Source organism: Heteronotia binoei, chromosome 1, assembly GCF_032191835.1.
Source record: "Heteronotia binoei isolate CCM8104 ecotype False Entrance Well chromosome 1, APGP_CSIRO_Hbin_v1, whole genome shotgun sequence".
NCBI classification, from domain to species: domain Eukaryota; kingdom Metazoa; phylum Chordata; class Lepidosauria; order Squamata; family Gekkonidae; genus Heteronotia; species Heteronotia binoei.
In genome coordinates this window covers 99,884,222-99,911,058 of record NC_083223.1, presented here as the reverse complement: position 1 = coordinate 99,911,058, position 26,837 = coordinate 99,884,222, and the positions used below count along the sequence as shown (strand labels likewise).

The following is a 26,837-nucleotide window of genomic DNA, read 5'->3' as shown; positions in this document are numbered from 1 at the left end:
TTGATCTAGAACCCAATCAACTTTCTTCTTGACACCTGAATCAGCTTTCTTCTTGACACCTTTCTTCTTTGTCCATCTATCACACCAATACATAGATTCTATGAATTAACTTGATCTTGGTCACCAGAGACACACTCCTACACTTAAGAATCTTTTCTAGCTCCTTCATGCCTGCCCTCCCCTGTCCCAGTCTCCTTCTGCTTTCTTGATTGCAGTCTCCCTTTTGCTTGATGATGAAGCCAAGGAATAGAAAATCTCTAACAATTTCTTCATTATCAACCTTAAAGTTGTGTAATTCCCCAGTAGTCATTACGCTTGTCTTCTTGATATTCACCTGTAATCCTGTTTGGCACTTTCTGTTTAGCCTTCATCAGTAGTCATTCCAGGTTTTCACTAATTTCTACTAGTAATGTGGTGTCATCTGCATATCTCAAATTGTTAACAATACTTCCACCAATTTTCATTCCACCTTCATCTAAATCTAATCCAGTTTTCCTTATGTTCTGCATATCGATTGAAGAGACAGGGAGATAAAATGCATCACTGGCTGACACCTTTGCCAATTGGAAATCATTCTGTTTCTCCATATTCTGTCCTAACAGCAGCCTCTTATCTGGAGCACAGGTTGTGTGTCAAAGCAATCAGATGCTATGGCACACTCATTTTTTTTCAGACCAGCCATAGCGTTTCATGATCCACACAGTCAAAAGCTTTGCTGCAACCTATGGAGTACAAGCTGATTTTCTTCTGAAATTCCCTCATATGCTCCAATAACCAAAGCAAATCTGCAATATGAGAATGTGCAGGCACAACCAGAGTTTTTGCACAATTGAGAATATATGTGAAATCGTTGAATACAGTGTGTTAAACATCACCAATCACTACTTACAGACAGCTTATAAACTAAAACAATACTGAAAAAAGCAGGAAGCAAGCTCTCCCTTTTCCTTGGGAACCGATACCAAACAGCATCTCTTAAACAAAGCAAAGACCTGGTGCTGCCTCCCATGGTGGCTGTTAACTGACTCCCTCTCCCACTGCAGTCATTTGAATTTAAAAATTCCAAAAAGCTAAGCAAGATTGATGGCTTCTGCTTTAAGGTAACCAAATGGAGGTCAGAAATGGATGCTTCCTGAAGGCAAGCAGCTCAAGAAATGGAATGTAATAGCCCTGACTGGGCAAGCCTGATCTCATCAGATCACAGAAGCTAAGCAGGGCTGACCTTGGCAAGTACATGGATGGGAGACCTCCAAGGAATACCAGGGCCAAGACACAGATGCAGGTGATACAAGTCACCTCTCTGAAAAAGTCCTAGCCCCACTAGGGGTCACCAGAAGTCACCACGACTTCCAGGCATGCAAACACTCTCTCTCCCTCACACACACACACACACACACTAAAAAAATGGAATGTAATACTCAAACTTAAAAATGAGTCACTACAAGTTAATAAGGCATCACCAGCCAATGTTGTTTTTTTGTTCTTCACATGAAAAGTGGCTGTTAAGTTCTGATGTACTGTGACATTACTAGTGTGAGTGTCCCCGTTTATATTACAAGGAGAAGTAGAAAATTGTGTTCTTGTTTTCTTAGTGGTTTTATATTTCATTTCTATTTGCAATATCTTGATAATATTCTAATTTATGCAAGTTAGCTGATCTTTTAAAAAAGTATAAATAAAAGACTCTCCTTACCTACTATACCAAAAGCAGTGACTGCTCGTGATAGTCCAGAGGTGCCCTTCTGTCCAATTTTCGTCCTGTTTCCCAAATCTAAACGGCCAAGCAGCTCTCTCACTTCTTGCTGGGTGTATACATGCTTAAAAATCAAATGAGCAGTCAACATCAAAAATGAATTCCCTTAAAATGACACTGGATTGTTGTATATAGAAAGGAATGCATCTTTTTCTTATTGAAAAACCAATTTGTGGCATTATTCATCTACTCTCCTATTCTTTAGAGCAATGATCCCCAAATTTTTTGGCACCAGGGACCAGTTTCATGAAAGAGAATTTTTCCATGGACCGGGAAGGGGGAATGTTTCTGAATGATACAATTCTGCACTTTATTTCTATTATTACATTGTAAGATATGATGAAATAATTATACAACTCACGGCCCAGTTGCTAACAGGCCGTGGAGCGGTACTGGTCCGTGGCCCGGGGGTTGGAGATCCCTGCTTTAGAGGATTCTCACAAGACAAAAAATGCAAATTGGAATAACCATACACAATTTAATTAACATTAATTCACATAAAACACACTAAAGTAGTTGTTTCTTACAGTTAAGTAAAATAATACTAAAGACTCACAGGTGTGTATATACATTGTTATACATGAACAAGTTTATTTATACCTGTGAGTTTTTACAGCTGAGTATCAGGAGAAAATCCAAATAAATGAACTGGATCCTGCAATCCATCAGCAGGATGGGTTGGGCACCACAGAACTTTCCCACATTCCCTTCATACCCAACAGCCATGACCCCAGGAAAGTTTATCTTGGGGTCCCAGGACCCACATGGTCTATTACCCACAAAAGTTGAGAGGCTGCGGTGAGGAGGAATATAGTGGAACCAACTTGCCCTTTCATCATGCAGCTTGTCGGTGGATCTCTCCCACAGAATTCCATAGAAACTTTACGTATATAAATTTACTAGGAGAAGAGGAAATATCCGTCCCCCTCTCCCAGAAACACATTTCTATTATAGCATAAGAGATGGAACTCATGAATCACCCTCAATGAATCCCACAAGTTCCAATTTCCAATGCAGCACCCATGCAGCAGTAGGGTTGCCAAATCCAACCCCAGAAATATCTGGGGACTTTGGGGGTGGAGCCAGGAGACTTTGGGGGTGGAGCCAGGAGACACTGGGGTGGAGCTAGGGGGGAGGGGGGAAACGGCGCCGGGGAGTGTGGCGAGCCGCCCCGCAGCTGCCGCCTCTTCTCCGCTCGCCGTGGCTGCTCCTCCGAGATGGGCTCAGGCTGAGCCCATCTCGGAGGAGCAGCCACGGCGAGCAAAGAAGAGGCGGCAGCGGCACGGCGGCCTCGCCCGCTCCATCTCTGGGGTGGAAGCGGAGGGGAGGGGGGAGGCGGGCCGGGGGCGTGGCGAGCCGCAAGTCCAGGTCCTAGAAGGGCCCGGATTCGCGGCTTGCCATGCTCCTGGCCTGCCTCGCCCTCCCCTGCGCTGCTACCACCTCTTGGCTGCTCCTCCAAGATGGGCTCAGCCTGGGCCCATCTCGGAGGAGCAGCTGCAGTGGGCGGGAAGGGGGCGGCAGCGGCGCGGCGGCCTCGCCCGCTCCAGGATCGGGCGGCTCGCCATGCTCCCTGGCGCCGTTTCCCCCTCCCCCACTTCCATTTTTTTGGGGAGCGGGGGAAGAGGGTAGAAATCCTGGGGTCCCCCACCAGGGCGGGAGGGTTGGGAAGCCTATGCAGCAGAAACACGTTCATCTTTAAAAAATGTATGCACACCCTATTTTTTCTATTTGATACACTTTTCCAGGACACATTCTCTTAAAAAATCATTCCAAGCTAAAGTAAAAAAAATAAAATAATATATTCCAGTTTATCTTCTCTACTAGGAAACTATATCAAATAAGAAATACACTTTTGTAAAGCAACTTGATAAGAGTTTCAGTCCTTTTAAACTCAAAGGAATATAATATGCTGAAATATTAAGATCATTCTGTAATATTGTTTTCTTCATCATAATGCCTGAAATTGTGAAGTACTCACCCTATCATCAATAACAACTAAATCCTTCGGTTCTGTGCGATCAATTTTCAAAACACGGTGTTTCGTTTCTGCATGATTGCTCCCAACAAGAAAGTACCGCTAAATGTAACAGAAATAGATATTGCAGCAAGTTAAAGACAGCAGAAACAAAGCCATTATTAACACAACTATAAACATATCAAGCAGTGGCAGACAAAATCTCTCTAAATAACGAAAGTATTTGGAAGAGTACAAGTAAGCGCTCTTCTGCTAAGTACTTGTGTACATTAGACAAAGAGTCAATCCCCCCAGTTATATAGAACTCTTATTCTCAGTTGCAAGGCTCAAGAGAAAAAACATCAAAATTTGGTAAACAGAAAGCCCAGTTTTGCCATTATATTATTCCTTTTTTTCATGGAAGAATAAGCAGACTAGTGCCCTAGCAAAAACTAAGCCGAGGCTCTCCATAAGCAGTCTTGATAGAAAGCTTTACAGCAAGCTGCTTATTTAAAGAAGAAGACTGCAGATTTATATCCCACTTTCCTCTCTGAATCAGAGTCTCAGAGCAGCTTACAATCTCCTATATCTTCTCCCCCCACAACAGACACCCTGTGAGGTAGATGGGGCTGAGAGGGCTCTCACAGCAGCTGTCCTTTCAAGGACAACTCCTGTGATAGCTATGGCTAACCCAAGGCCATAACCCAACTTGACTCCTATTTTGTTCTACTACTTCAGACCAACACGGTTGACTACTTGGATCTATTTCAGCAGCTGTAAGTGGAGGAGCGGGGAATCAAACCCGGTTCTCCCAGATAAGAGTCTGCACACTTAACCACTACACCAAACTGCCTCTCAGGTCTTTGACCTTCACAAACACATCTTTAACTTCTAGATGGCAAAATAGGATTCATTAACATGACAGAAAGTCACATGATATGACAGCCATGCCACAGAAAGGAGAAGCCAAGGAAGGATTATAAAGCCAGGAAGGAGTATAAAGGCCAGGACCAGGGGGGCGGTTTCTGGAAAAAGAGGTGCCTGAAGTCTCAAGAGGGAATGAAGGAGAAACACACAGATTTCTCTCATGAATTTTAAACACTTTTGTTTCCACAAAGAGGTTCCAGAACTCTGTTCCACCTGGGAAAAAGCCCTGGCTAGGACCATGGGAAGCAGACCAAAAGATCTGGGGGCAGGAAACACAACTTAAGCACCATGACACACACCATACCAAGGAGACAGTCAACACAGGCAGGTTCAAGGAGATCCACATGTTCTCCCTTGCCTTCTCTCTCTCCCTGTTCATTACAACCTAGCCTTGTAACACTGCTTCCCAAGTTTGCAACACAGAGCCCTTCATACCCATGAAAGTTAAATTTCTTGGAGAGAGGATGCTCACTGTCACAAGTACATGCTTGAAGGATGGGAGTCTTGACTGGCAGGGATGGGTCAGGTAGGGAGAGAGAGAGAGAGAGGGCAAGAATTTTCATGGGGACCTCTGCATCACAATACTACTCTTACCTTTATGCAGAGTACAGATGCTTTCAACAGAGGAAAAATAGTTTCCACTATCATTCCATGCACATCAATACCCTAAGCACTATACACCACAGAAGAGTGAAAAATCACCTACTCCTGGATTAACACACTATATAAATGGCCCTTTCTCATGCTGTCAAACTCAGACCAATTTCCCACTAGCCCAGGCCCGGTGCTGGAGTTTCCAGTGCCCCAGGCTAGATGTTTCTCCTCCACCCCACCCCCCATGGCTTGATATGCACGCGCAGAGCACGTGAATGCTGATGACATCATGATGACATCACTGTCACATGCACCCAACTTTATGGAGGCCGCCCAAGCCTCGAGAAGCCTCTGCAAAGCATTTTCCCCCATGCCCAATTTTCCGAAGGCTGCCCGAGTATCGGGAAGCTTCCACAAAGCTCTCCCCCGCCCCCAGCCTGACTTTGCAAAGGCTGCCCAAGCCTCAGGAAGCCTCTGCAAAGTTCTCCCCCTGCCCGACTTTGCGAAGGCTGCCTGAGTCTCGGGAAGCCTCCGCAAAGTCCCAAAGGCAGAAGGCGCGCTTAGAGCACCGGCACTGCCCGTTACCGACTTTGCGGAGGCTGCCTGAGCCTCGGGAAGCCTCTGCAAAGTCAGAATGGCAGTGGGGCGTGGGGAGAGGGGGCACCTCATGGCGCCCCTAGGCCAAGTGGCGCCCGAGGCGTTTGCCTACTTGGCCTACTCCTATGCACCAGCCCTGCATTAGCCTTATGCTGCTCTCACACTCTTCTCCACAGGGCTTCCATCCGATTTCACACTATCTGCTCTGGGGCTACAACTAGCTTTGCCTTTTTCGCATGGCAAACAGAAACTGGTTTTTAGATAATCTTTTTTGCTGCATGAAAAAGGCAGAGCAAGTTGCAGCCCCAGGGCAGATAGTGTGAAATCCAACAGAAGCCCCACAGAGAAGAGGAGCGTGAGAGCAACATAAGGCTAGTAGGAAATTGGTCTCACTCTCCAAGGGAAATGGATTAGATCTGCACCCCTGGCCCTTTAAAACTACTTTCTTTTGCCAGGCCTTTTCAATTGGTTAGTCTCTAAATTTTAATTTTCTCCCACTGATTTTCAGTTTTGTGCATTTCATTGTTTTTATTATTGATGATACTGTTGACAGTATTTTCAGTGTTTTAATACATCCATCTAACCATATTGCTAATAAGGCATATAAATGGAAACATTACTACCTATGTAAAATGGATATTATTTAAATTACAGTGCAACCTGCACAGTTGCACTTAGAACAGTTTGATAAACATAATCATAATGTAATCACAGAGGTACTAGTACTTTTAGTAAAATAATAAACTGTTGCCATTCAGGGGTGTGCATTCAGCATAAATCGATCAAATAAAATACTCCCAAAATAACTGGTTTTATTTAAGCCAAATACAGATAAGAGAATCTGTTCAGCTACTGGTATATCTAAGCCTGGATAAAGCCGACCCCCTCTCCCCTTCGTTTTTATTCCAGTATATTCAGCTATACTGAAGGCTGATAGGCTCTAGTTATAGCTAGTTTTAAACAGAGCTGCAGGAGGAGCCAGCGCCAGCTGAGGCAGCACGGAGCACTCAGCTCCAACTGCTCCAGCTGATCCTCTCTTGCCTCCCTGCTGCATGCAGATCATGAGGCCAGCTTGTCCTGTGGTGCAGTTCAAGCATGCCAGAGAAAAAGCCCTCCCAGCCAGGTCTGCATGTGGTGGAGAAAGACCTCCCTGTTGCACACAGATCCTGAAGCCAGCTTCTCCTGCAGGGCAGTTTAAACCATGCTGCAAGAGATGTCATGCCAGACCCAAAGTTGGGCTGGCTTCTTGGGTCTATTGGACCCCCAAAATGTGATATTTCAAAAAAACAAACAAACCCAGATCCGAATACCAGTATGGGATTTTTTGGAAGGTTTTTTTTTTTGCTCACACCAATTGCTATCTAATAGTACAAAGATAAAAGATCCAAATACAAAACAAATATTAACCTATATCAAAGTATTCCAGAGAGTGTACATGAGCAACTTACAAGTTATTTTATTTTTTTCAAAATCCAAAGCATACTGGGCTTGATCCAAAGTTTCTTATCTGCTTATGGTGGAGCCTTCAGTCAGCACAGAGGTACCATCTTGGTTGGATTTATTTTTAAATGTCTAATGACATTAACCTTACTACAGCTCTTTGAGACATTTTAAGGGCCACCTGCTTTTTAGAATCTGTTGCTATTAATGCAATTGGCTTTTGCACTATGACACAGTAAACTTTTTTTTAATCCTAAAGGTCATTTACTACATTTTCTGTTTCTGACTCTTCAGTCTTTATGTAGACTTCTAGCCAGCTGTACCACATACGTTACGTGACAAAACAGCAAACAAAACTAAATTAGTCTCTATACAGAGTATAATTGAAAGCACAAACAAAGTGCAGGACTGGATGTGGTGGGCTGTTCATTTTTTTTTTTTAAAAAGAAAACAACATGTGTCATTAATATCAGCAACAGCACAATTCCGTACATATTTATTCAGAAGTTAATTTTAAACTCCATGATCCTTACTCTATGAAATTCAAGCAAGCTTACAGATACAACCTTATTTTTTCGTGGAGAATAATAATATAAATGTGGTGCCACAGTCTCACCATTTGCTTCCTGAGAAATAATATCTGTTCTGAATCCCACCCCGACAAACAAAAAGTTAACTTGAATTTAAAAGAAGTGGCTCAAATCCTCCATTCACTATCGGTATACGTCCTCCATGATGGAAATAAATATCTGTTCTGTATGTCCTTTGCAATGTTCTAAAGTTCCAGTCATTATAGGGTTAACACTGTGCCTGATTCCCTATTGTCTACATGACCTGGGAAGAAAATACTGACTGCTGTCAATCAAGGGGCGTTTTCGCACTGACCTTAATCGGCAGCGACGCCCCTCTTCACCGCGCAGGATCTGCGCGGATTTCGCACCAATTGCCAAAAACCAGTTTCCATTTGCGCCGCAAAAGCCGCGGGACTTTGCGGCTCTTCCGGGTGCTCCGCGGCAATTGGTGTGAAATCCGTGCAGATCCTGCACGGTGAAGAGGGGCGCCGCTGCCGATTAAGGTCAGTGCGAAAACGCCCAAGGTCTAGAAGTGAGAAAACCTGTTTTGTCTGTTTGGTCAGTTAATCAGGTGACTTCCTTTGTTCAGGCAGAGAGTTCAAGAAGGAGGAGGAAGTGGACTTCCATTAAGTACATGATCTTCTAGTGTGAGGATGTAGTTCTATAGTGTTGGTTATTTTCACCTCCCAGTATCCTTTCCCTGTAGTAATAAATATGTTTTTGCTTTTTCATGTTAAATGCCTCTCAATAATTATTTGATCCAGTGATCCATCGTACTGTTTGAGAAAGAGAAATAGAATTTCAAACAGAAATTCCCTAACACTCCAGACAAACTATTCCAAAAGCAGAAGCTTTTAAATAATTCTAGCAAAACAATGCATTTGTGAGGACTTCTTGAAATTTCACACATTTTCAATGGACTTCTCAAAGACCATTACAACATCTGCAGCCATGGCTGGCCAACAATGTCTCAGGTAAACACAGCTGCTGGCCAAGCTGGTTTTTACATTTTTGTTTGCTGTTAAATGTATTGTAATGGTTGCTTTACTGCTTGTTCACTGCATTGGGAGCTAATTGCTGAGATGTAGTATAAAATAATTTAAATAATTAAAAAACAAAAATATAATTCATGAGTTGAAGAAGGCAATTTCATAGGCATGCAAGTAATTAAAGCTACAATGCAAGAACATGGAAAATGACAGCGCGGATAATTTTCTAAGCAGTCATTTTGCCTAGCAGAATGAAGGACAATGGCAAAGTAGTTTGCGTGTATACACTGCTCATGAAATTAATTTTTAAAAATATTACCCACAACACCCTTTTAAAAATATCATTCCTATTGAGAGCCAGTTTGGTGTAGTAATCCAAGGAGAAGATCTCAACAGGGTTTTGGAAATTGATCTTGAGTCATTCCTACAAAGATATCTCCCCCATTGACTCTTTTGTTATCCCCAAGAATTGGAATCATTTTTTCAAGAGCTGTATTCTGATCCCCACCATTCAGCAGTTCCCCTGATTCATGAGGCCCTTTCAGACCTGCCACCTTGGCCTCCGGTGACGGTTGAAGAAGTCAGATCTCTGATCAGCAAACTCAAGAGAGGCAAAGCTCCAGGCCCGGATTTCATACCCCCAGATCTATTGAAAGATAATATTGACTGGTGGGCCTCTCTCTTGGCCCCATTGTTCACAAATATTGATTCAACAGGGGATATTCCTGAGGCCTGGAGAGAGGCTATCATCATTCCTTTTTTCAAGTCCGGGCAGAAGGATGATCCAGCCAATTATAGGCCAATTAGCCTCCTGAGTATTTTGGGCAAATTATACGCTAGTCATCTCTTAGAGAAATTGCAGTGTTGGCTGATTCAGGAAATGTATTTGGTAGATAAGCAGGCTGGGTTTAGGGAAGGACGATCCACATTGGAATATATTTTGATCCTATCCCATTTGATTGACAAATATGCAACCAGTACAACAGTCTCTCTTTATGCAGCCTTTATCGACCTAAAATCTGCTTCTGACTCCATTCCTAGAGGGAAATTATATGAGAAGTGCCACCTCAATTGACAGGAGACTTTTATTCCTGATCCAGGCATTATATACCAACACGTCTATCAGGGTCAGATGTAATAAGCAAGGTCTCCTTACTGACCCTATCCCATCACGGAAAGGAGTCAAGCAAGGCTGCATCCTGGCCCCGTCCCTTTTTGCCATCTTTATTAACGATATGATCAGCAACCACCATCTAGTCGATACTCATCCCCCCTCCTTGGCCGATAGGCAAATGGTAGCCCTACTCTATGCAGATGATACAATCTTGTTGTCTAGAACTCCAGTAGGCCTTAGAAGGGCATAAGTACAATTCGGTCGCTATTGTGACCATAACCTTCTAGAGATTAATTATCAGAAAACAAAAGTAATGGCTTTTGGCCCAAAACCCAGGCTAAGGAGATGGAGTATAAATGGCCATAGTTTACAACAGGTAGCAATTTACAAATATCTGGGGGTCATGATTCAGTCCTCAGGGTCAAAGAAGACTCATCACGAATATGCTGCCAACTCTGGTTGTAAATCGACCCAGGCCATCATTAGGCTTTTTCTTACTAAAGGGGGGCATTTTATACCTGTTGCATTAAAACTGTACTTGGCCAAAACAATACCTCAACTCACTTATGGAACCATGTCAGGTCCAACCTTATCAAGCTTCGACCCTCTTGAGAAAATTCAGTCCAAATTCTTGAGAGCCATTTTCCATTTTCCAACCTGTGTTTCCAATGCAGTACTACGCTTGGAAACCAGGTTGCTAAGGATAGAGGTTAGGGTGAGCCTACTTTCAATCACCACTTGGCTCAATCTCAGCCATTGCCCAACGAATATCACATCACTAATTTTAAAGGATAGATATTGTTCCTCTTGGGTTAGAGCCATTCATCAGAAATTGTCTTTGCTTGGCTTTTCACCTGAATCTCTCCAGATAATGGCCCTGGACCAAGCCAGGGACCTAGTCAAACAGAGATTACAAGACATTGAGAGACAGAATGATATTGCCAAGGTCTCAGATTATTTAGCTCCCCCCCAAAGGAGATATGTGCTAGCTCCAGCCTCCTATCTCTCAAATCTAACAATACCATCCCACAGAAGGGCCTTTTCCATGGCCCACTGCAATATCTTTCCTTCAGCAGTCGTCGAGGGCCGCTTTAAAAAGGTGCCTATGGCTGAGTGGGTCTGCCCTTGTGGTGCAGATAAAGTGGAAATGATTGACCATGTGTTGCTTGGGTGTGGCCTTTACCTAGGCATACGCGCCAGGTACATCTATTCTTTGTTTGAGGGATGCCTGGGGTTCTCTGATTATAAAATCAGAAATATGCTGTTATCAGATTCTAACCCCCAATTTACATCTAATTGTGCCAAATTCTTGGCGGCAGCTAGGAGAATTTGTGAGGATTATGTAACGAAGGGGTCTTGAAACTGTCTGTTTTTTAATTATTTTTGAATATTCCCAAACTTGTATTTTACTTTACCTTAATCTCTGAGTACTCTGTATACTACCATAAAAGCTACTGAAACTGAAACAAATGCTAATCAGTGTATTTTAGTTAATATTTTACTGGAGCTGTATAATCTTTTAATTTTTTATCTGTATTTTTTATATCATATCTTTTACCTTTTTTAGGTCCCTCTAGATTTTTACATTTTTACTGGGGGTGTTGTTGGTCTGCATTGTACTGTGTATTTGGTCATGGACCGTAATAAAGCAAATTGTAGTGGTTAAGTGTGTGGACTCTTATCTGGAAGAACCGGGTTTGATTCCCCACTCCTCCACTTGCACCTGCTGGCATGGCCTTGGGTCAGCCATAGCTCTGGCAGAGGTTGTCCTTGAAAGGGCAGCTGCTGTGAGAGTCCTCTCAGCCCCACCCACTTCACAGGGTGTCTGTTGTGGGGGAGGAAGATAAAGGAGATTGTGAGCTGCTCTGAGACTCTGAGTGGAGGGTGGGATATAAATCCAATCCAATCCAACAATCCAAATGTTGTTGTTGTTCATACTGTATTCCAAAAACACCTACATATTACGGCATACATCAAATCCCCTATAAATACTTTATGGATATCACAGAAAAGAAATACTTTATGGATATCATAGAAAAGAAATAAGTGTGTCTATGCTAAATGAAATTAGAAGTACCTGCCAATATTACTATATCAACAACTGCCAAAAATCTTTCAAGATTCAGTTAAGTACTGATAAAGCCTCAGCAAGAATGTCAATCCTATTCATTATTCACAAAAAGGAAAAGACAAGTACCTATTTCACTAGTTTAAAGGGAAACACTTCTCCAATATTTCTACTTCCCTAAGAACATACCACTCAGCCTCACTGAGTACTTCATATGCACGCAGCTCCCAACAAACACAGGCTTCCTTATTCATTGGAGGGTCCAGGGTGGGCGTAAGGGCCCTTCATACATAACAAAGATGTGAACACAGAACTAGTTTATAATGCTACACTGAGTAGGGAAGCCAGAAGCTGTGCAGGAGTCTATATCTCGCATATGAACAAGAAGTTTCAGGATTCACTGACATTCTAAAAGAGTTCTAAAGTTCTAAAAGAGCTTGCAGATGTAATTTCTGAGCCTCTGGCTGTTATTTTTGAGAATTCTTGGAGAACAGGAGAGGTGCCAGAAGATTGGGGGTGGGTGAACATTGTCCCCATCTTCAAGAAGTGGGAAAAAGACAATCCGGGTAACTACCAACCTGTCAGCTTGAAGTCTATACCTGGAAAGGTTTTAGAACAAATCATCAAACAGTCGGTCCTGGAACATTTAGAAAGAATGGATGTGATTACTAAGAGCCAGCATGGTTTTCTCAAGAATAAGTCATATCAGACTAACCTGATCTTTTTTTTTTAGAAAGTGACTACCTTGCTGGATCAGGGGAATGCTGTAGACATCGTTTATCTTGATTTCATTAAGGCTTTTAATAAGATTCCACATACTATCCTTGTTGACAAGTTGGTAAAAGGTGGTTTGGATCCTGTTACCGTTAGGTGGATCTGTAACTGGTTGACAGATTGCATCAAAAGAGTGCTTGTGAATTATTCCTCATCCTCTTGGAGAGGAGTGACAAATGGAGTGCCTTAAGGATCTGTCCTGGGACCTGTTTTATGCAACAATGATTTGTTCAATCAATGATTTGGATGAAAGAATAGAGGGCATGCTTATTAAATTTGCAGATGATACGAAATTGGGAGGGGTTACAAGCACAGAAGAAGACAGGATACAGGATGACCTTGACAGGCTGGAAAACTGGGCTAAAATCAATGAAATGAATTTCAATGGGGATAAATGTAAAGTTCGGTATTTAGGTAGGGAAAATCGAATGCATGGTTACAGGATGGGGGAGACTTGTCGTAGCAGTAGTATGTGTGAAAAGGATCTAGGGGTCTTAGTGGATCATATGCTGAACATGAGTCAACAGTGTGATGTGGTGGCTAAAAAGGCAAATGCAATTTTGGGCTGTATCAGTGGAAGTATAGTGTCCAGATCAAGTGATGTGATGGTATCGCTTTACTCTGCTCTGGTAAGACCTCACCTGGAGTATTGTGTTCAGTTTTGGGCACCACATTTTAAGAAGGATATAGACAAGCTAGAACGAAGGAGGGCAACGAAGATGGTGAGGGGTCTGGAGACCAAGTCCTATGACGAAAGGTTGAAGGAGCTGGGCATGTTTAGCCTGGAGAGGAGACGGCTGAGAGGTGATATGATCACCATCTTCAAGTACATGAAGGGCTGTCATACAGAGGATGGTGTGGAATTATTTTCTGTGACCCTGGAAGGTAGGACCAGAACCAATGAAATTAAATCAGAAGAGTTTCCGGTTCAACATTAGGGAGAACTTCCTGACCGTTAGAGCGATTCCTCAGTGGAACAGGCTTCCTCGGGAGGTATGGGTTCTCCTTCCTTGGAAGTTTTTATGCAGAGGCTAGATGGCCATCTGACAGCAATGAAGATCCTGTGAATTTAGGGGGAGGTGTTTGTGAGTTTCCTGCATTGTGCAGGGGGTTGGACTAGATTACTCTAGAGGTCCCTTCCAACTCTATGATTCTATGATCTCTCAGAATTACTCATCCCTCTGTTTCTTGGTTTTTCAGTATCAGAACTCTGCCTAAGCTAGAACTTCTGACAATGGAATTATGTGTAACAGAATCTTTTAGCTTAATTGCAAATGTGTTGTTTCATCAAAGGTTATAAAACAACCATCTTAACTGATTAAAAGGGAAAGTTCACTATCTTCTCAAGGGAATTCAAACACTCAGGAGAAAAAATTTCAGTACTGCATTACTCTATATTAAACCTTCCAGCCTATTATCCCTAAAGCAAAAAAAGCCACCAAAACAAATACAAATGGGGAAAGAGATACATGCTTCTGCTTTGCACTTTTAAAAGATTTGTCTTAGCGATGTTCTGCAAGCTATTCATACTGGTGCTGATGCAAAAAGGAACCTGATAATATGCATGCAGTGTGATCCTCTGTGTTTACACTTAAGTATGTACTCAACAATCCTATATAGTTCCATACAGCTGGGGGTGGGGGAGAGCCATATGAGCATTTCTGGTATTGGTAAGTCCTAATGGGAGAGCAGGGAGCCAGTCTCAGTGGTAAAAGCATTCAGTTTGAACACAGAAATGTATTTATTTATTTAGTGGACTTATATTCCGCCCTTTCCCATAATGGGCTCAGGGCAGATCACAGCATAAATTAGACAATAAAAACCTACAAGTCAAATTTAAAACAATACAATAAAATCAAAACAGTAGGATGATAAAACGAAATAAAATGCATCACTGGCGGAAAGGGCACATTTCATAAAATACAGTTTTTGGCCCAAGAAGAGGTGATGGTGTTAATAATCAGATTCAGCACCTCAACAAGGCTATAAAGAATGATGTCATAACAAGGGAGGCCGACTGATGGAATAGTTGGTGGAATAGGACGCCCGCTGCCGCAACCAAAAGCCCAGCAGAACAGCTCCATCTTATAGGCCCTATGAAATGGCAGTAGCTCAGGTAGAAATACCTAGATTCAATAACTGGAGATCTTAGGCAGCAGAGCTAGGAAAGAGATTTGCTTGAGAGACTATCTGCAGGCAGTTAGAATACTGGAGTGAGATGAGGTGACAGGGGAGAAAAAGTATTTAGGAGTATGTGGGGAAAATGGAAATTTGAGGTACAATTGAAATAGATACAATATGGATCTTTTTATCAAAGCAAAACTTAATTTATCTCTTTGAGAACATAAAATGTATTATGTACAAGGGAATAAACTTGCACTGGTTATGGGGAAGCAACTGGACTCAGGGAACACACATCTTTCAACACAAATGCCCCCTTTTATGATACTTTTTAGCCAATGAAAGGTCCCTAAGCTTAAGAAGATTTGGACCTGGACAATGCAAGCCAGGGATGCATATTCTCTAACACCAGTTTTTACTTCAATGCCCCCACTTCTTCAAGCTGCACAGGAGCCTGGAAAAGGGAAGGGGGGGGGGAGAGAGAGGAGATATTTGGTCTTCGAGTATGCCCAACCTGCAAGCTGTGTTCTCTGAACTCAAATCCCCGTCTTATCCATTCGGCAATGAGGACATCATCCCTCACTATTCAAATGAGGAGACTTTCGGATCACAGGACATGCAACCTCTTGTGCATATAGACTATTGTCCTAGTTACATCTAGACTGGACTACTACAATATGTTGTACTTGAGGCTTCCCTTGAAGACTGTTTAGAGGCTTGAGCTAATGTAGAATACTAGGCTGCTGGTTGGAGTCAGTTACCAGGATCATATAACCCCAATCTTACAGCAGTTACACTGGCTTCCAATCCACTCCCAAGCCCAATTCAAGATGTAGGTTTTGACCTTTAAAATCCTACAAGGCTTGGGTTCAGGGTATCTGCGTTGTGTGTGAAATTTGTAGAGTTACATAACTCTTGGCACATAGGCTCTGACCTCACACCTACCTTGATCAATTTTGGACCATGTGGCATACAATAAGACACTGGATGCAATATGTATATGCCCTTGATTAGGAGAAAAGAGGCCACAAGAGTATCTTTAAGCCTTTGTCACTTCATTAAATTTCCTTAAGGTCCAGCATTGTTCTATTGTTTTATTGTATTCTGTATTATAAGCCAATACGTGTATTTACTTTTCTGACCTCTGAAGAAGACCAGTCTAGGTCGAAACGCGTCAGCTTCAAGTTACATTAAGTGGATTCCCATTGTGGTTTTATGATTGTACAAAGGATAGAGGCTAATGATGGGCCCCTAAATAGTTTTAGTTTTCTATAATAAATACACATATATTTGCTTATGAAAGCCAGGTTAGTGCAGTAGTTAAGTGTGTGGACTCTTATCTAGAAGAACCAGGTTTGATTCCCCACTGCTCCACATGCACATGCTGGAATGGGCTTGGGTCAGCCATAGCTCTCGCAGAGGTTGTCCTTGAAAGGGCAGCTGCTGTAAGAGGCCTCTCAGGCCCACCCACTTCACAGGGTCTTCTTCTGTTTGCTTTTAATGTTTGGCCCTTTAATTGCATATTAACCTTTTAGGTTTCTTACTCCAGTCTTTGAGTTAAGTTTCTTTCCCCTCTGTTTTTTCTTAAATAAATATAATAAAATCCTCATCTTATCCCCTGGGATTTTGCAAGATGTGCAGCCTGGTTCCTGCTAGTGTTGTAAATGGGGGATGAGAAAATGAAGGATTGTTCTCCCACCCCACCCCAATATTTTTCTGTAAAGGTAGGAGCTCTGTCTCTGATGGATACACTCTCTTGCCTGCCTCTTAAAGTGCACCCATACTGAGGTGCCCTAGTCTGCCAACAGAAAAAAAAATCATATATGAAAATATGAATGTTTTAGTTTACATTCAACAGCGATTTGTTTTAATTTCCACTCCCGACACCTATTAGGAAGTAAGGGACAGCCCGTATCTTGGCTATACCACCAGACTCAGGGACTGAAAGAATGGAAAAGATAACACATTTCAGCCCAGGATGTCTCAATGCCAAGGAAGAGTTTATGCTCTGTGACTTCAAGTCTCACAGCTGAGGAGGAGGTGGGGACATACTGAAATAGTCCCACATCAGCCAGTTGTAAAGTAGCTGTCATTGGATCAAATCCTAGCACAACTGCGATCCCTACCCAGTCTCCCCCTTAAGATTTAAAAATACAAAGAGATACAAGAACTAAATAGTATAAAACACACTCAGTTCAAATATAGATCCAAGAATTGGTAAACATACTGCACCCCACCGAGACAGAGGCATAAGATCAATGAGGTGAAGTAGTGTTCAAAAAGCAATAATGCAAACCCTACATCTTACCAAATAACTGCCTCCTGTAGAGTGGAAAGTCTTATCCACACTTTGAAAAATCAAGATCTGTGTAAACTTTTAAGCCCAATTTTAACCACACCTGGTCTTGCTATAATTTCAAACAGTACATAGCTTGAAGCCTGGGGCAAAAATCACTTATAGATGTACTTATCATGGCATCAAGGTATGCTTTATTAACAATGTTTCAGATTACAAAACAAAATATTCTTTATAAAATTTATTATCTTGATACTGTTTGTACCAACATGACCCAAAGCCTCTTTAGTTTCTTACGAAAGTGTAAGAAGACAGATAAAAACCTGCATAAAGCAATTTTATTAGTTTTTTGCTAATGAGAATCTTACAATAAGAACTTCTTACGCATATTAGATTAAAAAAGAATAGCCAGAGACCCCATTTCCTAATGCCTGCTTGTTTCCTTTAGATGCTTTTGATTGAAGAGCATCAAACAAGCAGGTGACCTGCAATAACTTGCAGGAGGCATCTCATTTTCCCTGTATCCCCCTTCCCTTTCACGACAGTCCCCATAGCCCAGGGTGGCCAAACTTGCTTAACATAAGAGCCATAGAATAAACATCAAATGTTTGGGAGCCGCAATACATGAACATCAGATGTCTGAGAGCTGCAAGACAGGGAGGGAGGCAAACAGATTAGGAGGGAAGGAAAGAAAGCAATTTTAACTTTAAATGCATTCTCCAAGCCGCCAACTGGCTTGGGTTGGAGAAGTGACTTTAAAGAGACAAATGCCCTTTCCAAGGTGGCCAACAGGGCATTGGAGCTTTGAGAGCCATATGCTATGTATGAAAGAGCCATATATGGCTCCCGAGCCGCAGTTCATCCACCCCTGCCTTAACCTCTTCCCTTTTCCTACTTCTTCTCACCTATCCACCAACCTACCTTTATCTACCTCCATCTTCGATTTTCTCTTTTGTCCTCCTCTTGTGGCAGAATCCCCCTGGGAAAAAATCTGACCAAATCCCATGTTGGCTGCTAGTGTCAGACCCAAATGAGTTATGTGGCAGCTGCCACCACTGGTTTTAGCCAAGTTGCATAATGGCTACCATCACCAGGCCCAGCTGTGTTGTGGGCGTTGTTTGACTCTCCAGTGGTCACCACTGAACTTGTCCCTGATAAATGCTTGCCATCAGGAGACATGAGGACTTTTTGCAGGGCTTTTTTGCTTCCCAGGTTATCCCTGCTTTCCCTGTGCCTAGCTTTGGTTTAGAAGGCTGGACAATGTTATTATGTTTGCCTAGCAATGCTCAAGATGACCCCTAAGATCTCAGAATGTAGTCTCAGCAAGCATTTTTTTCTTAGCTACAGTTGTTGTTTCTATTATTTTGGTGAATTTAGTCCCTCAGTGTATCCATTTTTAGATTTCAGATTTTTCTGTAAACCTGGGAGTTCCCTAAGATTTGTAGAGAGGTCTCCCCTTTCTGTCCCTGCCTTCATTTTGTGGGGGTTTTGACCCACAATCTATGCAACACAGAGATGATGGGCAATTCCACACTAGGCCTTTAATCCTGCTTCAGCCCTGCCCCCAAACCGATTTTCTACACTAGAATCATAGTTTCTATGATTCCATGATTCAATTGTAAAATATCTGTTTGGGGACAGGGCTGAACCAGGATTAAAAATCTAATGCAGAATTGGCCAATATGTTTGGTTGTTGTAGAATAAAACAGATATCATATATCAGAATTTACAGCTACAACTTACATTCTGAGCTAATATCAATAGCTTTTAGTGTCAATAGCTAATAGCGTTTACTAATTATTTATAATTAGTATTATATGCTCACAAGGGTATAAAACTAGGTTGTAACAAGCTAAAAGCACAATATTATGCACAAATATTTATAAACTTATCTACTCAGAAAATAAGATATGAGGGTCATTTATTCTTGGCTTGTTGTCTGAATTTCATATAAGCCCCCTATTTTTTTGCTATCAAGTCACAGTGGACATGGTGACTCCATAGGGTTTTCAAGGCAAGAGACATTCAGAGAGGGTTCACCATTTCCTAGATCCATGTGACAACCCTGGCATTCCTTGGAGGTCTCCCATCCAAATACTAGTCAGGGCCAGTTCTGCTTAGCTTCTGAGATCTGACAAGATCAGGTTAGTCTGAGCTATCCACATAAGGGCAAGCAACCAGAAAACAATTAATTGACTAATTAGAAAGAAAATTAATTCCTTAAAAAAGTAAATGTCAAATAATTAAAAATATCCAGAGAAAGTAAAGTGATTTATGAAAGATCTTCACACAACCAGTAAGAAATCTTTCCATTGGTAAGGGTGGGCACTCTGGGGCAAAGACCAAAATTGCAACAAAAAAGCTCAAAATAATTTAAAAGCCTGATTTTTTTATTACAAACTTTTAAATAAATTAATTATAGCTACCTAGAGAGCACCCATTGGAGAAAAAAATGATAAATGCACCACTGCCCAAGAAAATGTCCTTTCCCTTTAACAGAGGCTTAAAGGGGGGAAATGGGAAGCTGAAGCTTTTCATGGCATGGGGGTAAATAGCATTCTATTAAACCTCTTTTGAAGGATGTCTTACACTGGGAAGGTAGCAACCCTACTGCTTCACTAAATTGGGAACAAGGAAAAGCATATGGCCATGACCTCATTCCACACAAACCATTACAATCACAGTCCAGCACAACTTAACTACCAATGAAAAGTTGGCTGCAGTTTGTTTTAACACACTTACAGTGCCATTTTAAGCAGAGTTCTTTTTAATCAAATTATTTAAAATATTTATTAGCTACCTTATGGGACTTAAGGTAATTTATAAGCAAAAAACCCATAAAATACATAAACATAATTTAAAATCATGATTTAACACAACCAAGGAATAGAATTAATTGTATGCTTTTCTAAACAAAACTGTCCTCAGCTCCCTCCTAAAGACTATAAGCGAAATTACATACTGAAGTTGATGGGCTTATAAAACTGTATTTCTGTTTGAGATCACAAGATTAGGAAACAATAATAGTTTCATAACATTGTACAATTTGCAGATAATGTATCAAAGAGCAGAGAAATCAATACTAGCTGTAGCCTATATATGCCATCATGTCTACTCAGCAGCCTTTCTTGGTAGCTTGAGAACTAGAGTAGGAGCCAGTAGCATCACTTTGGCCAAACAACCAATTATGATCTTCTCGGTCAGAAAGAGAACCAGAGACCTGGGAAAGTAGCTTCTGTTGTCACCTGATCTATTGTGCTTACAAGTCACCCAGGAGATGAAGCTGTAGACTAAGCCACTGGGTCTGTCTTGTGCTACCTGGCGGCTGGAGGGACATTAATAGGGTTCCCAGTTCCCTGGAGAAAAAATGTCCTGTCCCTTTAATAGAGGCTTAGTGGGATATTATTTATCAAATGCAATTCTGTGCCATGAAAAGCTTCAGTAGCTCATTTCCACACATTAAGCCCAGGGCAGATTTTTATTTTTGCTCCAAATATTTGTCAACCATAGACGTTGGCCACCTGCCTCAGTAAATTTTGGGGAGTCACCCACAAAAAAATTTACAGATACATGCACTTAATCAGATATCTTGCACCCATGGTGTATATTCTTATGTTGTTTGTTAGGTGCAAAGCTCAGGTACAGTGCCAAATCCACACAGATTATTGAGCTCTGTTGGGATCTGGAAACCTTTTCCCACCATCTTTGCCTAAAGGAATATTTCCAACATACACATGATCAGAACAAGGAAGGATATGCTACATCTTCACAACATATCATCACACACTCCACTGGAGGACATTCCCCTTCCCTCCAACCAAACAATGAACAGGATACTTCCCACATCATACCAACAAAACAACACTACAAGAAAAAAAAAACACATGGACTTCCCCTGAGGGTCACAATGCCACACTGGATCACTACATTGAATGCTTTTGCAAAATAGTTCTAACAACACCATACACAGCAGAATCTCAACCTTGCTGAAAGGAAGGCCATAGACAGTCTCAGGAACAATATGGATATTACAATTAAAGAGGCAGACAAAGGAGGAGCTGTTGTCATCATGAACACATCAGACTATATCAAGGAAGCTCCAAGACAACTCTCAAATACTTCTCTTTACAAACCACTGGACTCAGACCCCTCACAAGAATATAAAAAGAACTAAACAAGATTATAAAGGAATTACATTGAACATTCAGGAACAGATCCTGTCGGACACATCACAGGAAGCTCGACCAGGTACTTTTTATCTCCTACTCAAAATACACAAACCAGGCAACCCAGGATGTCCTATTGTGTCGAAGATAGGCACCATCACTGAGGGGGTATCTGGATATATGGACTCTATTCTAAGACCCTATGCCACCAGTGTTCCCAATTATGTTCATGATACTACAGATTTTCTGAGGAAAATACAATCTTTGAACAACCTTCCAGAAAATACTATCTTAGCCACCATGGATGTGGAATCTTTGTATACCAACATCCCACACCAAAATGGATTACAAGCTATAAGTAATATAATCTCTGACAAAAACACAGCTGACTTTGCCACCAAACTGTGCCATTTTGTTCTCACCCATAACTACTTCAGATTTGGCAATGAACTTTTCCTACAGATCAATGGTACAGTCATGGGCACACACATGGCTCCACAATATGCTAACATCTTTATGGCTGACTTGTAGCAATGCTTCCTAGACTCCCACCTACTCCTACCTCTATTATACCTGTGTTACATTGATGACATTTTAATGGTCTGGACACATGGAAAAGAAGCCCTGGATGCATGCCACCAGGCATTCAATGACTTTCACCTTACCATCAACCTGACAATGAACCAATTACACAAGAAATATATTTTTGACATCACTGTAAAAATACACAATGGATGCATAGATACTTCCTTATACTGGAAATCTACTGACTGGCAAACATACCTGCATGCCTCCAGCTACCATTCCAAACGATCCATTGTATACAGCCAGGCTCTATGCTACAGCTGCATTTGCTCCAGTCCTACTGACAGAGATTCTCACCTGAGGGACCTACAACAAACCTTTCTGAAACTAAAGTACCTACCTGATGAAGTCAGGAACCAGATTAACAAAGCCAGAATGATACCTAGAGAAAACCTATTACAAGACAGACCCAAAAAAGCCAACAAAAGACCACCACTAGTGGTCACACACAACTCTCAACTGAAAACAGTTCAACATATCATCAATGACTTACAACCTCTATTGGACAGTGACAGCTCTCTTTCAACAGTACTGAGGGATTGCACACAGACAGCCCCCTAATCTCAAACAACTCCTCACCCACAACAATACATCATCTCACTTGGGCATGGACACTGGTACCAGAGCTTCCAATAAACCCAAGTGCCAACTTTGTTGCCATATACAACCAGGCAACACAATCACAGGTCCTAACAGCATTAACTACACCATCTCAGGCTCATTCACTTGTTCATCTTCCAATATTATATATGCCATTAAATGCCAACAATGCTCTTCAGTTCTCTACATAGGGCAAACAGGAAAAACCCTATGACAAAGGATAAATGGACACAAATCTGACATCAGGATTCACAAAACTGAGAAACCTGTGGGAGAACACTTTAACCTTCCAGAAAATTCATTGGGTGACCTCAAAGTTGCTGTTTTACTGCAAAGGAACTTCAAGAACAGAATGGAGAGAGAAATTTCTGAATTACAAATTATTATGAAACTTGGAACAAACACCTCCCCAGGACTGAACAGGGATTTTTTTTAATCTCATTACATCACCAAGTATGGCTATATAGCCACAATATTCCAATGTATTTCTCTTTTAGGATAGTGTATCAGTATAATGTTTTTGTATTGACAAATTCAAACAAGGGATATTGGCTGTTTATCTCATTATATATTCTAAACCCATCTTCCACTATATTTCAATGTATTTTTTTCTAATGGCAAACTAGAATGAAGTATATTTGTATGTTACATGTTATAAGGTAAGTTAGTTGGACAGGAAAAACTTCTGGGAAAGAAATGCCCTCATTTTGACCCAGACTTATTAGCAATAAAATAATTAACAGACATTCTCACATTCTGACATGTTACTGTTTTATTGGTTTCCCATGCTAATGCAACCCAGATTAAAGGTTTTCTAAATTTGTTAATTTTACTATTCTGCTATTGGATTTTAACTTTGTACCATTTTGCATTCTAAACCCCACAAGCTATATGTAGCTCTGCTTACTGTACCTCATTCCTCATCTAAAGAAGTGTGCATGCACAAGAAAGCTTATATTCTGAATAAAAGCTTGTTGGTCTTTAAGGTGCTACTTGACTCCTGCTTTGTGCACTAGAACTGTTTGTGAATAAGCACTCCAGTCTATTATATCCTCAAGCAATTACTCACATATAGGCTCTCTGATGTTGGAACCCGCTATGCGGTGTGAAACTAAAAGTGGGAATAGTATACGGCTTTATTTATTTAATTTATTTATTTAATTTGATTTATATCCCGCCCTACCCCACCGAGGTAGTTTGGGGCAACAAGACAGAGCCTTCCACCACCTGTAGATACATTCCCCAGGCAGTGGCCAGTGTCAAACAAGGGATTTGCTTCCCTAGGAAAAAGCAGGGATGCTGCAAAAATTTCAGCAACCCCATTTAGAGGTTTAAACTATCCTGTTCAACCATCAGACCGTGAGCTGATCAGGGATATGTTCAGCTTGCATCATATAACCTGAACTGATCTCCCAGCATTTTCCTATACCCTAGCCTTGTAGCACTGGCTAGACACAGGAACGTTTCAGGAGGAATCAGATACCAACTCAAAGCTGATTGGGGATTACCTTGGAAAGGCTTCTTTCACACACTCCTCACCACCCTAGAAAAATCACTACATAGTGAAGTTGGACAGCAGAAGCAATGCAAAAGGAAAAGGAGAAAGATGATTTCTCTTTCCCTGGAGAAAGGGGAATAGAAGTAATGTTTTTTTATTTCCCTATTATTTCCTTTTCTCTGCAACCCAAGCCAAGAGCTTGGGGTGGGGAAAAGTGATTTGTCCTCCCTTCTCTCCAACTGAGAGCTTGTGTGGGAGAAAGGAAATCAGTGGGGCTTTTTGTTAACCCTCCACCACATTTACTGCATTTCAGAAACTCTGGGACACAACAAAATTGCCAGGATGGGGGATTAGAAACTGATTCCCAGGTGATCTCTCAGCAGCTGAAAGTCAGCTGCCAGTATCTTGTCCTGGTAACAAACTGTTGAACAGCTCAGTAATTTATTGCGTTCATCATCACCACTGCCACACAAAGTGTTAGCCAAACTGACAAGTGTGCAAGCATCCCTATACAAAAGGAGCTGGAAGCACAACACTAATATAAGTGATTTATATAAGTGATATATTGCTAAGTGATCAAGTGAGAAAAAGCAGGTGCAAAAACACCCCTAGTTGTTGTAGGAAAGCCAATCATGCTGCTTCATAGTAGTTAACAGATTAATAAAGAAAAGTAAGAGCTCTACTGGATCAGACTATGGGCATATCTAGCTCAGCACCCCATCTCCAACAAGTTAACCACATGATTTTTCAAAGCCTGCGGAGGCATGAATGCCAGCCACCAATATTCAGAGAGCTGCACCACCACAGAACAAGGCTTCATTTCAATATAGCAACCATTTTCCCAACATTTTGTTAATATTGTTTTGACTGTTTTATCTGCTGCATTCATTTTGATTGCTGATTTATGTTACTTTAAACATGGGATAAAACAATATTGCTAACGAAACACAAGCCTTCCCCAGCCATTGTGATTACTCAAGCCATATCATGTGCTCCTACACATGATCTTACGTCTAAAGGCAGCAAGCTCTGATAGCTACCATAGGCATCTGCTTGACGATAAATATATGGACTGGAAGGGTTCAAGGGAAATACTTGCAGTGAAAGCTTCCATGTTTGGTACTTAAATCTGCAATCCAGTCTATATGCAACTGAAAACAGTCCTACTTCATACGAATTTATTCCGAAACAAATGCCACGCGGCCGGGGGTGGGGGAGAGAGGAGGTGTGTAAATTTTAAAACGTACTCCGAAAACGTCGAGCCCCTTCAGACTTCTGAATATAGGCTCTAAACTGCATTCACTGACCCCACCCCCGCTTTTAAAAAATATTTCAGTGAAACTATCAAGTGCCTCGCCTGCTTCCGCAGCACTCACAGCTGTCAACTCAGTGGTAGGAGTGTACGGCAGGCGCTGTGAGCGTTACTTACAGCTCTGGTCTCGTATAGCACCAACTTCTGCACAGAGCTGATGATCGGAGCCGCAGCGGGCATGGTGGGGGAAGAGGGAAGGGCTTTCCTTCAGTCTGCTGCGAACTCCCAGGCCTGCTGGGGCGTCACTTCTCTCCCCTTTGGAGGGAGTGGGTGATAGTGAGGACCACAGAGCGGCTTTCTCCTCTGCTCAACAAAGGGGACACACCCAATGAAAAAGGAAGACTGAGCAGTAACTTCGCTCACAAACAAAACAATAGCGGGTAATCCAGTATAGATCGTACGCGGTCGCAAAATAATGACAAAAGAAGTACGCGAGATTACATGACCGCGTTTGCCGCTCTGGTAGCCATTTTAGGTTTGGGACTGCTGCTCGTCGTCAGGGGGAGGCGCGTAGGGTAGAGGTACTGCGCAATAATTCCGTTTGCCACTAATGGTAGGGTGGATCGGATTATTATTCTGTACATTAACACTACACTAAATAATGGGGTTTGCAACTGGATTTTTACTGTGTAAAATAGCAAAAATTCAGTTGCAAAACGCATTATTTAGTGTCATGTGAACTGCAGCCGTTAGTAAGGTGCTGGGCAATCTGAAGCGCCTTTCCTTAAGGATTAAGCCGGGTTCAACACACAATTCTGAGTCAAAATGTTTGGAATTGGGTGGCCAAAGGCGTGCAGCCTGGTCTGGGCTATTTTTGTAGGAAAAGCCCAGCAGGAACTTATTTGCATATTAGGCCACACACCCCTAACATCACGGTTGTCTCACAGGGCTTTTTGTAGAAAAAGCCCAGCATGGACTCATTTGCATATTAGACCACACCCACTGATGCGAAGCAAGCCGGAACTGCGTTCTGTGCGTTCCTGCTAAAAAAAAGCCGAGCCTGGACCTATTCACTTGACACGGAAGCTGACATTATGTAATCCTGAAGAATGAATGGAAGCATCTCCAAACCAGTTATATTTTCCTTCAGAATTCTGTATAAACCGCCTGGGGGGAAGGGGTCGAGAACGAGAGATGGGGTCAAAATAAATGCATCCCGCCAACTTGAAGGGGATTCTTCCCTTTGGCTCCTACTAAAGAGGCTCCGAAAATTCCGACGCTTCTAAAGCCGCGCGCACATCACGAGCGCTTCAATAGGCGTTAACAGCCCAACCAACGTGGGTTATCGTCGCAGTTAGCCAGTTAAACTACCAGCGACGCCGTTTCAAAAATTAGGTTCTTGAAGCGGCCCAACCTCAGCTCTGTTGATTGGGTTAAACGAGTTGGGAGGTTCTAAGGGAGAGGCGGGGCGGGTAACGGTCTCCAAGGTTACGAGGAAAACACAAATCTCGGCCCTATCACAGTCACGAGCAGCTCA

At 42.0% G+C, this 26,837-nt stretch overlaps 1 protein-coding gene across 2 annotated transcripts in view; it reads right to left on the bottom strand.

The window, feature by feature from the left end:
- Window positions 1-25,767, bottom strand: part of FIG4 (FIG4 phosphoinositide 5-phosphatase) — a 125,292-nt gene extending 99,525 nt beyond the window's left edge. Inside the window, exons 1-3 of one of the 2 annotated variants that reach the window (XM_060238012.1) lie at window positions 25,478-25,767; window positions 3,732-3,830; window positions 1,694-1,817 (exon numbers count right to left, since the gene is read on the bottom strand). In XM_060238012.1, the coding sequence (XP_060093995.1) occupies window positions 1,694-1,817; window positions 3,732-3,830; window positions 25,478-25,540 (286 nt within the window). In that variant the 5' untranslated portion in view covers window positions 25,541-25,767. Of the gene's footprint in view, window positions 1-1,693; window positions 1,818-3,731; window positions 3,831-25,477 lie in introns of those variants that run through there. The other variant, XM_060238020.1, reaches the window with a different exon arrangement.
- Between the last annotated feature and the right edge of the window lie 1,070 nt (window positions 25,768-26,837).